This window comes from Anarhichas minor, unplaced genomic scaffold, assembly GCF_050575085.1.
Source record: "Anarhichas minor isolate MPS153535 unplaced genomic scaffold, ASM5057508v1 ptg000010l, whole genome shotgun sequence".
NCBI lineage: Eukaryota > Metazoa > Chordata > Actinopteri > Perciformes > Anarhichadidae > Anarhichas > Anarhichas minor.
In genome coordinates this window covers 2,641,579-2,654,524 of record NW_027466456.1, presented here as the reverse complement: position 1 = coordinate 2,654,524, position 12,946 = coordinate 2,641,579, and the positions used below count along the sequence as shown (strand labels likewise).

General features: G+C 40.4%; 2 protein-coding genes across 3 annotated transcripts; both read left to right on the top strand.

The window, feature by feature from the left end:
* Nucleotides 1-2,001: 2,001 nt before the first annotated feature.
* Nucleotides 2,002-5,684, top strand: LOC142946359 (E3 ubiquitin-protein ligase TRIM21-like). 2 transcript variants are annotated; one of them, XM_076087525.1, is made up of 2 exons: nt 2,002-2,226; nt 2,968-5,684. In XM_076087525.1, the coding sequence occupies exon 2, from the start codon at nt 2,977-2,979 to the stop codon at nt 4,624-4,626; it is 1,650 nt and encodes a 549-aa protein (XP_075943640.1). In that variant the 5' UTR covers nt 2,002-2,226; nt 2,968-2,976; the 3' UTR covers nt 4,627-5,684. The 2 variants fall into 2 exon arrangements, with proteins under 2 accessions (XP_075943640.1, XP_075943639.1); XM_076087524.1 differs by having other exon boundaries at nt 2,003-2,183.
* A 2,736-nt stretch (nt 5,685-8,420) lies between these two features.
* LOC142946358 (E3 ubiquitin-protein ligase TRIM21-like) lies at nt 8,421-11,880 on the top strand. The gene is made up of 2 exons (XM_076087523.1): nt 8,421-8,711; nt 9,473-11,880. The coding sequence occupies exon 2, from the start codon at nt 9,482-9,484 to the stop codon at nt 11,117-11,119; it is 1,638 nt and encodes a 545-aa protein (XP_075943638.1). The 5' UTR covers nt 8,421-8,711; nt 9,473-9,481; the 3' UTR covers nt 11,120-11,880.
* Nucleotides 11,881-12,946: the final 1,066 nt, after the last annotated feature.

Genomic DNA, 12,946 nt, shown 5'->3' with positions numbered 1-12,946 from the left:
TGGTCGGGGGGACACTTATGTCCACCACGTTGTTGCCCGGAGACTCATCGTGAGCAGATCGGTCCGCTATCTGCTTCTGCGACACGATGCGGTAGATTTCTGCAGAGGGAAAGTCATGAAAAACACAGCGACGCTCTTGATTTCTTTAAACTCTTTATAAATAGTTTAATCTGTGTGAGCTGAGGCACTGCTGGGCACATGCTCAGTTGTAGGAAAATAAAAACGTTGCAGTTCCATATTAAAACATTAAGCTGACTGTACAGATTAAAGTATTTCATTTTTCAGACAGGGACAGATATATTTGCTGTTTTTTTACTTTAATTCAATGTCAGATGAATCCTTCAGAGATCTGTGCTGACAAACTAGTTGTTTGCTCTTTGATTAGATAAATATGTAAAAAAATTAATAAATACATGTCATAGTATGCCATACAAAATGTCATAAAAAAGTCATAAAAAATGTAAAACGTTCATATAAAATATCTTTAAAAAAAGAGTCACATTTAAAGTCACATTATAATTCAGTTGTGGTCCTTGATAGTGATCGGTACGTACAGACGTACAAATAACCAGAAAACATGATGCCTTGTCAAAGAATATCATAAAACTCATAACAAAAGTTGTGAAAAAAATATGGCACACAAAAATAAAACCTCATAGTGTAGCATGTCATAAAACAGTCTTAGTATGTCATATAAACGTCGTTGTGTAGTAGTTTAGTAGGACATACAAATGTCACAACATCATCAGAGTCATACTTTGGCATGTCATGAAGAAGTCATGGTACGGTATCACATACTAAATGTTTAGCGGGACGTATGTACCAAATGTGGAGAAATTCCCTCCGGGCGTTCCTGAGATTTAGCATTAACAAGGATGTGACTGACGGCACCAAAATCAGTTCGTCCATTAGTGCACAAAACTTCACTCTATGTGTTCCCGAAATATCACGAGAATGTGACGGATTTTGACCTTTGATTAACAAAATGTCATCAGTTCATCCTGGAGTCCAGCGGTGGACATTTGTGCCAAATTTGAAAGAAATTCGCTCAAGCTGTTGATGAGAAAGAGACGGATGTAAGGAGACAGAATGCGTCCGAGTCGGTGAAAGCCGTGGTCATTAAGAGTCATACAAGAGTCACAGTTACAGCTCCTCTTTCAGTTTGTGTGCACGCAGTTTGGCAACAGAAGTACGGCGGAGTGCAAGAGTTGTCAAGCTATGCAAGGGCACTAACCACCGACACATATGATGTAGGAAAACAAAGATTTGAAATCCGGGACCGTCTACATTCATTTCAAGACGGCTCAGGTTGTATTTCTTGTACTACGAGCAACTACGGGCGCATTCGGCAGGAAGTCTCAATCTAGCACGGTCACTCATTAAACTGAAACACCTGTTGCTCTGAAACGATCGCGATCCTGTCTCAGAATTCAGTAGAACTTGAGTCTGCTGTTGGATTATCGACTGATAACTGAACATGCAGAAACCAGACATTTAGATGCTGCTAATAGTTTTAATTTAATATTTAAAGCTTGCTAACTCGTCGGGACGGCTGGGGACAAAACATCACTTCCGTTGCCAACATGCTCACGCATATTTCTGATGACGTCGGCTGTAAAAAGGTGTAACAAATTAAAATCATGTGGCATAAAAATGTAATTTAAAAAAGTCACACAAATCCCATATAAAATGTCATAAAAAGTCACATATAAAATGGATAAACACACAGCTTTATAACTGCAGCAAATTGTTATTATTATTTAACCAGGTAAATTAATCTAGCCAAGACAGCAGCAATAGAATGTTTAAAAAAATACACACAAACCTTTAAAATGTGTAAATAAAAAAACATACAGTATTTAACATTTAACGTTTAAAACACACACACACACACACACACACACACACACACACAAAAGCAAGGAAAAAAGGAATAAGAAGGAAAAACTCAAACAGGGTGTTCCTCAAAGAGGCAGTAAAAGCTCGTTCACAGAGCTTCACTGAGAGGAGCAGCAACTGTGAAAGAGGAGAGCTGCTGAGCCACTTCTCCTGAAGAGAAAGTGAAAGTTAGTCTGAGCGACAGCAGAGCTGCAGTCGAGACAAGTCTCTCTGTTTCTCTCTAAAGAAACATTCAACTGAATCCAGCAGCTTCTTCTCAACAACAGAGTCTCTGACAAACTCTGGTGAGTTCACTGTTCTACAGAGAAACTCAATATCTGGTAAAAAGTGAGTTCAAACCAGGATCCATACCAAAGAACAAAGTAGCAGCAGATAAACTAGGCCTGCTAGAAGCTACCTAGCCTAGCTGCTGCTCCCTTTGGATTGTCCAAACACAGAGAACAGCATCTGATTTAATGTGTGGATGTATTTATTGAGTATAGAGGTACAACGTTGATGTTTTATAACTTACATAACTTGTTATGTACTTTGGTAAATATCCTTGAACTGTAAACCCTTTCCTCTAAACGTCACTGTCTCTGTAGTTCCTGCTGTCTGTCTCTGTGAGGAAGTTCAGCTGATAATATTTACTGTGTTTCAACTCAAACACTTCAGCTCGACTCAGACAGGAAGTTCAACTCAAACTCAAACTGAGGTCCAAATATGTCAGTAAATAGTAATATGTTCAATATTAAAGTGGAATTAAAAATGTTTAGGCTCCTTACAAATGATATAAATTCACTCTAATAACAATATATAAGCAGCAGGGTAGCAGTGTTATTATTTAATATGTGATGTGACTAATGGAGCACTCTGTGTTTTTAAATTATATTTTGTGATCACCTTTCTAAAGTACTCAAACCCTCTTCTGTAATGTTCCTCTACAGTAGGTTTACGATGATGGCACACACACACACACACACACACACACACACACAGAGAGACCCACAGAGTGTAAACAATACCTGACACGCTGTTGCTGCTGCTAAAGATATAATAACAGGTTTATTTTTCCACACTTGTCCTCAGAGTGTAGATATGTCTGCTGCCAGCTGTCTGCTGACTGAAGATCAGTTTCTGTGCTCCATCTGTCTGGATGTGTTCACTGATCCAGTCAGCACACCATGTGGACACAACTTCTGTAAAGCCTGCATCACTCAACACTGGAACGTTAATGTCCCCTATCAGTGTCCCAACTGTAACAAGCTTTTCTACACCAGACCTGAGCTGCAGGTCAACACTTTCATCTCTGAGATGGCTGCTCAGTTCAGACAGTCAGCTCAACAGAAAGCCAGCAGCTCAGAGCAACAAGCCGCCAAACCAGGAGAAGTTCCCTGTGACGTCTGCACTGGAACCAAACTGAAGGCCCCGAAGTCCTGCCTGGTGTGTCTGGTCTCCTACTGTGAGACTCACCTGGAGCCTCATCTGACAATGTCAGGTCTGAAAAGACATCAGCTGATCGACCTTGTGGAGAACCTGGAAGGCAGGATGTGTACGAAGCACGATAAACAGCTGGACCTGTTCTGTAAGACCGACCAGATGTGTGTCTGCATTCTCTGCATTTATTCAGACCACAAGACACATGATGTTGTTCCTCTGGAAGAAGAATATGAAGGAAAGAAAGCCGAGCTGGGGAAGACTGAGGCTGAAATCCAGCAGATGATCCAGAAGAGACGAGTGAAGATTCAGGAGATCAAACACTCAGTGGAGCTCAGTGAGGAAGATGCAGACAGAGAGATAGCAGAAGGTGTTCAGGTCTTCACCGCTCTGAAGGAGTCTGTTGAGAGAAGCCAGGCCGAGCTCATCGACACGATCAAAGAGAAGCAGAGAAAGACAGAGAAACAGGCTGAAGGCTTCATCAAAGAGCTGGAACAGGAAATCTCTGAGCTGAAGAAGAGAAGCACTGAGGTGGAGCAGCTCTCACGCTCTGAAGACCACCTCCACCTCCTCCACCTCCTCCAGAGCTTCAGGACCCTGAACACTGCTCCACCTACCAAGAACTGGACAGGAGTCAGAGTCAGTCCACCTTCACATGAGAGGACTGTGAGGATAGCTGTGAATCAGCTGGAGGAGACGCTCAGTAAACAGATGAAGAAGCTGCTCACTGAGGCCGAGCTGAAGAGGGTCCAGCAGTCTGCAGTGGATGTGACACTTGATCCTGATACAGCACATCCTGAACTCATCCTGTCTGATGATGAAAAACAAGTTAAACATGGTGATGTAAGGAAGAATCTTCCAGACAATCCAGAGAGATTTGATACTTGTGTTAATGTCTTAGCAAAGCAGAGTTTCTCTTCAGGAAGATTTTACTACGAGGTTCAGGTTAAAGGGAAACCTAAATGGGAGTTAGGAGTGGTCAGAGAGTCGGTCAACAGGAAGGGAAACATCCCACCGAGTCCTCAGAAAGGTTACTGGACGATATGGTTGAGGAATAAGAATGAGTACAAAGCTCTTGCTAACCCTTCAGTCCGTCTCTCTCTGAAGTCTCAGCCTGAGAAGGTGGGGGTGTTTGTGGATTATGAGGAGGGTCTGGTCTCCTTCTATGATGTTGATGCTGCAGCTCTTATCTACTCCTTTACTGGCTGCTGCTTTACTGAGAAACTCTACCCACTCTTTAGCCCATGTTTTAATGATGGTGGTAAAAACTCTGCTCCTCTGATCATCTCTCCTGTCAATCACACGGAGTAGAACAAACACTTGATCTTCTACAGAGAGACGCTTTCATTTAATGTAACAAATCTATATTATTGGTGATTTACGTTGTAAACATTATTGATTCTTCACATTATGATCGATGTTTTTTCTATTTGTCTATAAATGTATTTCTACTACTCCAACACACAGATTTTAATGTAGAAAATGTATCAACAAAATCTAAAAATAAAATATTCAGCTACTGTGACCCTAGAAGAAACGTTTATCGTGTTATTTGTATTTAATACAGTCGTCCTCTCTGCAGACTGTTTTAGAGCCGGAACAAAGTGAACAAATCCTCAACAGAATAAAAACAAAGAAACTTTTAACTTAATTTGTCTTTTACATTTAGTCAAGTACTGTATTTAAGTACAATTTTGAGACTTTATTTGTGTATTTGCACTTTGTTACTTTTACTGTACTACATCTCAGAGGTACATATTGTACTTTTTACTCTACTACATCTTAGAGGTACATATTGTACTTTTTACTCTACTGCATCTTAGAGGTACATATTGTACTTTTTACTCTACTACATCTTAGAGGTACATATTGTACTTTTTACTCTACTACATCTCAGAGGTACATATTGTACTTTTTACTCTACTACATCTTAGAGGTACATATTGTACTTTTTACTCGACTACATCTCAGAGGTACATATTGTACTTTTTACTCTACTACATCTCAGAGTTACATATTGTACTTTTTACGCTACTACATCTTAGAGGTAAATATTGTACTTTTTACTTCAATACATCTCAGAGGCAGATATTGTACTTACATTTTTAAAACTATGACCTTTTTTAACACTTTTTTCAACATGCTATACTTTGACTTTTTTATGACATTTATGACTTACGGGTTGTCTTTTAATCACAACGTTGCGGTTGATCCCCAGCTTCTCCTGTCTGCATGTCCAAGTGTCCATGAGCAACACACTGAACCTCAAGCAGCTCCACAACCCACCGCTCTAAACCTGCTTCGGATCGGTTAGATGCAGAGATCTAATTCCATGTATGTGGCGATTGCAATAAAGTTTTAGAACATGACTTCATATGATTTACTATACTGGACTTTTTTTGTACTTTTATGACAAAGTTTAAAAATAACATCCAACTTATTGTTGCATTTCAATTATCCGTATCATTGAGTTTCCTTACTCAACCTGAAGCTGCCCAATGAAAGCATCAAACATGTGAAGCTTCAGGTTGTAGTGAGACACAAATACTATGTTGGGTAGTTGACAATTAACGAGTTACTACAGCTGTCAGATAAATGTAGTATTCATTTATTTTATTTTCAGTAAGAAAATCAAATCAACAGTTTACTTTTGTCAAGAATTTTATTGGAAATTTTTACAGTTTTTAAATGTAAAGTAAAACAATGACAGCTTAAGCCAAATATTCTCCAATAAATACCTAAAGAGGACATTTTTGGCATGATAACTTATCTGACGACAGAATGAAGCTGGAGGAACCACGCTGTAAAACGCACAACACTGCTTCACCAGGTTGAGTAACTGCCTGTAGTTTATTTACACAGCACCATCTAGTGGTAACCATTGAAATGTTCTTCACAACCTTCCTGTACACCACAGAGTTCCAGTTCAATCAAACTTACAGTTTCTCAGGCTTCATTAAGACAGAGACGACGGCCCTGTTCCTGCATCGACTCCACGGACCGAGTGACATAAAGGCTTCTTAAAGTTTTAATTCATGGCAAAACAAGAGAAGAGCACGAGTGAGTTCAAAGGTTCTATATAAAACAGAATTCTAGGAGCAACAGGAACAGAAAGTGCACAGGTGATGTGATGTCGAGGTGGATAGGTGGAGGTCGGGGGTCGTGGCGTTGAGCGTCACAGGCTCTGGCAGCACTGGAGTTTGTTGCCTTTCTGTCCGTCAGTGGTCGGGGGGACACTTATGTCCACCACGTTGTTGCCCGGAGACTCATCGTGAGCAGATCGGTCCGCTATCTGCTTCTGCGACACGATGCGGTAGATTTCTGCAGAGGGAAAGTCATGAAAAACACAGCGACGCTCTTGATTTCTTTAAACTCTTTATAAATAGTTTAATCTGTGTGAGCTGAGGCACTGCTGGGCACATGCTCAGTTGTAGGAAAATAAAAACTTTGCAGTCCCATATTAAAACATTAAGCTGACTGTACAGCTTAAAGTATTTCATTTTTCAGACAGGGACAGATATATTTGCTGTTTTTTTACGTTAATTCAATGTCAGATGAATCCTTCAGAGATCTGTGCTGACAAACTAGTTGTTTGCTCTTTGATTAGATAAATATGTAAAAAAATAAATAAATACATGTCATAGTATGCCATACAAAATGTCATAAAAAAGTCATAAAAAATGTAAAAAGTTCATATAAAATATCTTTAAAAAAAGAGTCACATTTAAAGTCACATTATAATTCAGTTGTGGTCCTTGATAGTGATCGGTACGTACAGACGTACAAATAACCAGAAAACATGATGCTTTGTCAAAGAATGTCATAAAACTCATAACAAAAGTTGTGAAAGAAATATGGCACACAAAAATAAAACCTCATAGTGTAGCATGTCATAAAACAGTCTTAGTATGTCATATAAACGTCGTTGTGTAGTAGTTTAGTAGGACATACAAATGTCACAACATCATCAGAGTCATACTATGGCATGTCATGAAGAAGTCATGGTACGGTATCACATACTAAATGTTTAGCGGGACGTATGGACCAAATGTGGAGAAATTCCCTCCGGGCGTTGCTGAGGTTTAGCATTAACAAGGATGTGACTGACGGCACCAAAATCAGTTCGTCCATTAGTGCACAAAACTTCACTCTAAGTGTTCCCGAAATATCACGAGAATGTGACGGACTTTGACCTTTGATTAACAAAATGTCATCAGTTCATCCTGGAGTCCAGCGGTGGACATTTGTGCCAAATTTGAAAGAAATTCGCTCAAGCTGTTGATGAGAAAGAGACGGATGTAAGGAGACAGAATGCGTCCGAGTCGGTGAAAGCCGTGGTCATTAAGAGTCATACAAGAGTCACAGTTACAGCTCCTCTTTCAGTTTGTGTGCACGCAGTTTGGCAACAGAAGTACGGCGGAGTGCAAGAGTTGTCAAGCTATGCAAGGGCACTAACCACCGACACATATGATGTAGGAAAACAAAGATTTGAAATCCGGGACCGTCTACATTCATTTCAAGACGGCTCAGGTTGTATTTCTTGTACTACGAGCAACTACGGGCGCATTCGGCAGGAAGTCTCAATCTAGCACGGTCACTCATTAAACTGAAACACCTGTTGCTGTGAAACGATCGCGATCCTGTCTCAGAATTCAGTAGAACTTGAGTCTGCTGTTGGATTATCGACTGATAACTGAACATGCAGAAACCAGACATTTAGATGCTGCTAATAGTTTTAATTTAATATTTAAAGCTTGCTAACTCGTCGGGACGGATGGGACAAAACATCACTTCTGTTGCCAACATGCTCACGCATATTTCTGATGACGTCGGCTGTAAAAAGGTGTAAAAAGTTAAAATAATGTGGCATAAAAATTTCATTTAAAAAAGTCATACAAATCCCATATAAAATGTCATAAAAAGTCACATATAAAATGGATAAACACACAGCTTTATAACTGCAGCAAATTGTTATTATTATTTAACCAGGTAAATTAATCTAGCCAAGACAGCAGCAACAGAATGTTTAAAAAAATACACACAAACCTTTAAAATGTGTAAATAAAAAAACATACAGTATTTCAGATTTAACGTTTGAAACACACACAAAAAAAAAACAAGGAAAAAATGAATAAGAAGGAAAAAGTCAAACTCATGTCTGAATGTCGGAGTATTCCTCAAAGAGGCAGTAAAAGCTCACTCACAGAGCTTCACTGAGAGGAGCAGCAACTGTGAAAGAGGAGAGCTGCTGAGCCACTTCTCCTGAAGAGAAAGTGAAAGTTAGTCTGAGCGACAGCAGAGCTGCAGTCGAGACAAGTCTCTCTGTTTCTCTCTAAAGAAACATTCAACTGAATCCAGCAGCTTCTTCTCAACAACAGAGTCTCTGACAAACTCTGGTGAGTTCACTGTTCTACAGGGAAACTCAATATCTGATAAAAAGTGAGTTCAAACCAGGATCCATAACAAAGAACAAAGTAGCAGCAGATAAACTAGGCCTGCTAGAAGCTACCTAGCCTAGCTGCTGCTCCCTTTGGATTGTCCAAACACAGAGAACAGCATCTGATTTAATGTGTGGATGTATTTATTGAGTATAGAGGAACAACGTTGATGTTTTATAACTTACATAACTTGTTATGTACTTTGGTAAATATCCTTGAACTGTAAACCCTTTCCTCTAAACGTCTCTGTCTCTGTAGTTCCTGCTGTCTGTCTCTGTGAGGAAGTTCAGCTGATAATATTTACTGTGTTTCAACTCAAACACTTCAGCTCGACTCAGACAGGAAGTTCAACTCAAACTCAAACTGAGGTCCAAATATGTCACAGTAAATAGTAATATGTTCAATATTAAAGTGGAATTAAAAATGTTTAGGCTCCTTACAAATTATATAAATTCACTCTAATAACAATATATAAGCAGCAGGGTAGCAGTATTATTATTTAATATGTGATGTGACTAATGGAGCACTCTGTGTTTTTAAATTATATTTTGTGATCACCTCTCTAAAGTACTCAAACCCTCTTCTGTAGTGGTTCCTCTGCAGTAGGTTTACGATGATGGCACACACACAGAGACCCACAGAGTGTAAACAATACCTGACACACTGTTGCTGCTGCTAAAGATAGAATAACAGTTTTGTTTTTTCACACTTGTCCTCAGAGTGTAGATATGTCTGCTGCCAGCTGTCTGCTGACTGAAGATCAGTTTCTGTGCTCCATCTGTCTGGATGTGTTCACTGATCCAGTCAGCATACCATGTGGACACAACTTCTGTAAAGCCTGCATCACTGAACACTGGAACGTTAATGTCCCCTATCAGTGTCCCAACTGTAACAAGCTTTTATACACCAGACCTGAGCTGCAGGTCAACACTTTCATCTCTGAGATGGCTGCTCAGTTCAGACAGTCGGCTCAACAGAAAGCCAGCAGCTCAGAGCAACAAGCCGCCAAACCAGGAGAAGTTCCCTGTGACGTCTGCACTGGAACCAAACTGAAGGCCCTGAAGTCCTGCCTGGTGTGTCTGGTCTCCTACTGTGAGACTCACCTGGAGCCTCATCTGACAATGTCAGGTCTGAAAAGACATCAGCTGATTGACCCTGTGGAGAACCTGGAAGGCAGGATGTGTACGAAGCACGATAAACAGCTGGACCTGTTCTGTAAGACCGACCAGATGTGTGTCTGCATGCTCTGCACTTATTCAGACCACAAGACACATGATGTTGTTCCTCTGGAAGAAGAATATGAAGGAAAGAAAGCCGAGCTGGGGAAGACTGAGACTGAAATCCAGCAGATGATCCAGAAGAGACGAGTGAAGATTCAGGAGATCAAACACTCAGTGGAGCTCAGTGAGGAAGATGCAGACAGAGAGATAGCAGAAGGTGTTCAGGTCTTCACCGCTCTGAAGGAGTCTGTTGAGAGAAGCCAGGCCGAGCTCATCGACATGATCAAAGAGAAGCAGAGAAAGACAGAGGAACAGGCTGAAGGCTTCATCAAAGAGCTGGAACAGGAAATCTCTGAGCTGAAGAAGAGAAGCACTGAGGTGGAGCAGCTCTCACGCTCTGAAGACCACCTCCACCTCCTCCAGAGCTTCAGGACCCTGAACACTGCTCCACCCACCAAGGACTGGACAGGAGTCAGAGTCAGTCCACCTTCATATGAGGGGACTGTGGTGAGAGCTGTGAATCAGCTGGAGGAGACGCTCAGTAAACCGATGAAGAAGCTGTTTGAGGCCGAGCTGAAGAGGGTCCAGCAGTCTGCAGTGGATGTGACACTTGATGCTGATACAGCAAATCCATGGCTCATCCTGTCTGATGATGGAAAACAAGTTAAACATGGTGATGTAAGGAAGAATCTTCCAGGCAATCCAGAGAGATTTGATACTTGTGCTATTGTTTTAGCAAAGCAGAGTTTCTCTTCAGGAAGATTTTACTACGAGGTTCAGATTAAAGGGAAGACTGACTGGAATTTAGGAGTGGTCAGAGAGTCGGTCAACAGGAAGGAAAACATCCCACTGACTCCTCAGAAAGGTTACTGGATGATATGTTTGAGGAATAAGAATGAGTACAAAGCTCTTGCTGACCCTTCAGTCCTTCTCTCTCTGAAGTCTCAGCCTGAGAAGGTGGGGGTGTTTGTGGATTTTGAGGAGGGTCTGGTCTCCTTCTATGACGTTGATGCTGCAGCTCTTATCTACTCCTTTACTGGCTGCTGCTTTACTGAGAAACTCTACCCATTCTTTAGTCCATGTAATAATGATGGTGGTAAAAACTCTGCTCCTCTGATCATCTCTCCTGTCAATCACACTGAGTAGAACAAACACTTGATCTTCTACAGGGAGACGCTTTCATTTAATGTAACAAATCTATATTATTGGTGATTTACGGTGTAAACATTGATTCTTCACATTATGATCGATGGGTTTTTTCTATTTGTCTGTAAATGTATTTCTACTACTCCAACACACAGATTTTAATGTAGAAAATGAATCAACAAAATCGAATAATAAAATATTCAGCTACTGTGACCCTAGAAGAAACGTTTATCGTGTTATTTGTATTTAATACAGTCGTCCTCTCTGCAGACTGTTTTAGAGCCGGAACAAAGTGAACAAATCCTCAACAGAATAAAAACAAAGAAACTTTTAATTTGTATTTTACATTTAGTCAAGTACTGTATTTAAGTACAATTTTGAGACTTTATTTGTGTATTTGCACTTTGTTACTTTTACTGTACTACATCTCAGAGGTACATATTGTACTTTTTACTTCAATACATCTCAGAGGCAGATATTGTACTTACATTTTTAAAACTATGACCTTTTTTAACACTTTTTTCAACATGCTATACTTTGACTTTTTTATGACATTTATGACATACGGGTTGTCTTTTAATCACAACGTTGCGGTTGATCCCCAGCTTCTCCTGTCTGCATGTCCAAGTGTCCATGAGCAAGACACTGAACCTCAAGCAGCTCCACAACCCACCGCTCTAAACCTGCTGCGGATCGGTTAGATGCAGAGATCTAATTCCATGTATGTGGCGATTGCAATAAAGTTTTAGAACATGACTTCATATGATTTACTATACTGGACTTTTTTTTGTACTTTTTATGACAAAGTTTGAAAATAACATCCAGCTTAAAGTTGCATTTCAATTATCCGTATCATTGAGTTTCCTTACTCAACCTGAAGCTGCCCAATGAAAGCATCAAACATGTGAAGCTTCAGGTTGTAGTGAGACACAAATACTATGTTGGGTAGTTGACAATTAACGAGTTACTACAGCTGTCAGATAAATGTAGTATTCATTTATTTTATTTTCAGTAAGAAAATCAAATCAACAGTTTACTTTTGTCAAGAATTTTATTGGAAATTTTTACAGTTTTTAAATGTAAAGTAAAACAATGACAGCTTAAGCCAAATATTCTCCAATAAATACCTAAAGAGGACATTTTTGGCATGATAACTTATCTGATGACAGAATGAAGTTGGAGGAACCACGCTGTAAAACGCACAACACTGCTTCACCAGGTTGGAGTAACTGCCTGTAGTTTATTTACACAGCACCATCTAGTGGTAACCATTGAAATGTTCTTCACAACCTTCCTGTACACCACAGAGTTTCAGTTCAATCAAACTTAGTTTCTCAGGCTTCATTAAGACAGAGACGACGGCCCTGTTCCTGCATCGACTCCACGGACCGAGTGACATAAAGGCTTCTTAAAGTTTTAATTCATGGCAAAACAAGAGAAGAGCACGAGTGAGTTCAAAGGTTCTATATAAAACAGAATTCTAGGAGCAACAGGAACAGAAAGTGCACAGGTGATGTGATGTCGAGGTGGATAGGTGGAGGTCGGGGGTCGTGGCGTTGAGCGTCACAGGCTCTGGCAGCACTGGAGTTTGTTGCCTTTCTGTCCGTCAGTGGTCGGGGGGACACTTATGTCCACCACGTTGTTGCCCGGAGACTCATCGTGAGCAGATCGGTCCGCTATCTGCTTCTGCGACACGATGCGGTAGATTTCTGCAGAGGGAAAGTCATGAAAAACACAGCGACGCTCTTGATTTCTTTAAACTCTTTATAAATAGTTTAATCTGTGTGAGCTGAGGCACTGCTGGGCACATGCTCAGTTGTAGGAAAA